At 56.0% G+C, this 3315-nt stretch overlaps 1 protein-coding gene across 1 annotated transcript in view; it reads left to right on the plus strand.

Moving 5' to 3' along the window:
• The first annotated feature begins 2814 nt into the window (after positions 1-2814).
• The window catches only part of LOC107215871 (serine/threonine-protein kinase PAK 1-like), a 6726-nt gene continuing 6225 nt past the window's right edge, over positions 2815-3315 (plus strand). Inside the window, exons 1-2 of the mRNA XM_033511393.1 lie at positions 2815-3045; positions 3138-3275. Of these exons, the coding sequence (XP_033367284.1) occupies positions 2923-3045; positions 3138-3275 (261 nt within the window). The 5' untranslated portion in view covers positions 2815-2922. The remainder of the gene's footprint in view (positions 3046-3137; positions 3276-3315) is intronic.

Below are 3315 nucleotides of genomic sequence, written 5' to 3' on the forward strand. Positions count from 1 at the left end.
GCTGTATTTCTGGGGGGCTAGAGCAGAGTGCAAGCCGCACGTCTCGGTGCAGGCTGTGCTACGAGTTCCTCCCGGGTCTCGTGTCTCAGAGGCCCTTAGGCCTCTCTGCACAACCTGCTGCTGTTCTTCCAGGCAGTGAGAGAGCACTCAGTGTGTTCCTGCTGCCTCTGAGGGCAGCTGGGATTGGCTTGCCTCTGCCTGGGCTGCCTTCTGCAGCAAAGACACAGGCAGGGATTGCTTCTGCTTGAGCAGAAGGCTGGCACTTAGCGAGTGGCTAGGCCCCAGGGAGCTCTCAAGCTGCCGACTGGTAGAGGGGTGGCATTTTGGATGGTCTGGGAAGCGGTGTCTGCTTGCGAGTGAGCGCCTTGCACTGCTTCTGTCTTTCAGGGAGCGTTGTGAGCCCGGGTGAGCCAAGGAGGAAATACACAGCCCTTGTAGAACTTGGACGAGGGTAAGTGGGACGTCTGCTCATTCTACAGCAGTGTGGGCCAGGTCTATTGCTGGTGCCACATCCAGCACCAAGTCAGGCAAAGTTCAAACACGGTCCACCTCTGGCTTTTCCTCCTGCCACCTCTCAGGACTGCTGAGTCAAGAGCAAGCAGCTGGCATCATCAAAGACAGCTTGGTGCTGGCAGTGTCTTGCTTGTGGCAAGGAGCAGGAGCTGGAGGATCTCCTGGCCCTGCAAGCTTTATGCCACCATAGCACCTTGCCAAACAAGAGCTGCCAGATAACAGCTCTCAAAGACATTGTTTCCAAAGCTAATCTTGTCCACTTTATACACCCACACACGCACACAGACACACAGGCTTAAGAGCCCCACTTTTTTGTGCGTTTGGTTCGGAAGCGAGTGCACATGTGCCTTGGAGATTTGCAGCAGCCCCTGGTCTTCCTATTGGACCCGAGTGTTCTCTTGGACAGCCTGCATGGCAAAGGGCGGCTGGGCTGATGTGCTCTTGGCTGAAGAGACTCTGCAGCCAAGCTCTTTGGAAAGTGCAGCAGGCAGCCTGGGGAGATCTCCTGCCTAGGCTGGCTTTCAGTGCCAGGGACTAAAGGGCTTTTTCTGCTGCCCTTTTCTTTCTAGGGGCTTTGGAGCTGTTTATAGAGCCCTGGACGCCAGCACAGAGAAACAGGTAAAGGGTCAGCAGCCCTGGCGGATTTTGCAGCTCCGGAGTGCTTCCCCCGCTGCTGGAGACCATGGCTGGAGCTTTGGCCAGCCGCTCCGTCTCTGCAGCAGAGGCTGCTCGTCTGAAGCACAGACTGGGCTCAGCGTGCAGAATGCATTTGGGACGGGCTTTGGTGCTTCTCTGAAGCTCTGCTCTCTAGTAACAAGACAGTTTGGCAGAGCTCGGCTGCGTGGTCGCACAAGCGCTCGCTCCGTGTTCCTTGTGATCTGCTGCAAGGAGCGACTTGTCAAGTGAACGGTCTTCTATGTCCTTTTAGGTGGCCATCAAGAAAATGACGCTGGAAGAGGAGGATTCTGAGCAGCTGGCTGTCAATGAAATCCTGGCCATGAGGGACAACAGGAATCCCAATATTGTTACCTACTTAGACAGGTTGGGGCATTGGCATGTCAGCATTCCTTCAGATAGTGCAAGGCAGAAATGACCAACCCCTTTGGTCAGCGGCAGAAAGCGGAGCTGCTTGTGCTTTCTCTACTTGTGTCCAGCACATGGGAGGAGGCCGCACTTGCTGTGCAAGAATCTCTTCCGGTATATGTAGCTTGGAGAGCAGTGGCAAAAGCCTGGCTCAGGCCCTCAGGTGACTGAGCTTTGTCTGTTGCTCTCTCCCCATGCCGTACTTTTTCTTCTTGCAGCTACCTGGTCAAAGAGGCACTCTGGCTGGCGATGGAGTTCATGGACGGCGGCACGCTGTTGGATGTGCTCAGGGCAGTGTACCTGGAGGAAGAACAGATAGGCGCTGTCTGTCGGGAGGTGAGGGATGGCGCCTGTGCCGGCCCTGGCCTGCACAGGATGGTCCTTGTCAGCAGGTGGGGAAGAAGAGCAGAGGATTCTTGCTCACACCCTTGTTTTGGTGCTGCTGTCACAACACCAGGAGAAGAGCGAGCATCTGAAGGGAACTGCTTGCCGTTGTCCCCGCACTTGTCCAGGCTCTCTTCTCGCACTCTTACATGGTGTCTGTCCTCTGACACTCGTGCTGCTTCCTCCTCTGCTGCCGCAGCTCTGCCAATAAAATCTCTGCCATGCTGCTGGCCAGCCAAAGATCCCGCACTTTCTAATGATGGCAGGAGGGGCTCTTGGAAGCTCAGATGCCTTTGCTTCAAAAGACAGAAAACACTTCTAAGGGTGCTGAAGCAGCAAGCTCTTCCTCTTGCCGACAGCATGATGCTGCGTTCACAAATTCCCTGAGAAAGCTGTCAATCTCCTCGAGCCCTTTCCTTTCTTGTGGCATGAAATCGGGTGGCCTGAACTTTTCCCCTTGCCTCCCTCCTTTCTCTCTCAGTGCCTGCAAGGACTGCATTTCCTTCATTCCCGCCGAGTCATCCACAGAGACATCAAAAGCGGCAATGTTCTTATGGGCATGGACGGATCAGTCAAACTGGGTGAGTATGGCCAGTCAGGCGCAGCGTAGCCAGCATGTGCTGTGGGGCTGCTTTTGGGGTGACTGCCAGTCACCCAGAAGAACTGCTTGGCCAGTGCGGCCATGCTGAGGGCGGTTCTGAAGTGAAGTTTCTTATTTCCCCTGCTGCAGCCACGCGGAAGCAGAGCACTGCAGCTTTTCCAGCCAAGAAAAAGATTGAGCATGGCCTTGTCAGGCTTGGAGTGGGCAATGCTCGTGGTTGGTTTGCCAGCGGTCGCTGTCCTTGACAGGCTTTGTCTTTCTCCTCAGCTGACTTTGGTCTCTGTGCTCGGCTCAGCCCTGAGTGCAGCAGGTGCCACTCCAGCGTCGGCACTCCCAGCTGGATGGCACCAGAAGTCGTGAGAGGAGAAGCCTACGGCCCCAAAGTGGACATCTGGTCCCTGGGCATCACGGGGCTGGAGATGGTGGAAGGGGAAGCTCCTTACCAGAGGGAGCCCAAGTTCAGGGTAAGGTGCAGCTTCCCAAGGGGGCTCTGTGTGGAGAGAGCTGCTGTGGCTAGGAAAGGAGCAGCTTGAGTGTCCCCTTGCCTTTCTCGTAGGTTTTTGAACTGATTGAAAGGAATGGGCCCCCAAAACTGCAAAACCCCAGGCACCACTCGGCTCTCCTGCGCGACTTTCTGCGCTGCTGCCTGCAGGCGGACCAAGACAGGCGCTGGTCTGCCCAGGAGCTCCTGCAGGTAAGCAAAAGGGAAGCGGCAAGAAGCCCTGTGAGCTGAG

This window comes from Parus major, chromosome Z (genome assembly GCF_001522545.3).
Source record: "Parus major isolate Abel chromosome Z, Parus_major1.1, whole genome shotgun sequence".
Taxonomy (NCBI): Eukaryota; Metazoa; Chordata; class Aves; order Passeriformes; family Paridae; genus Parus; species Parus major.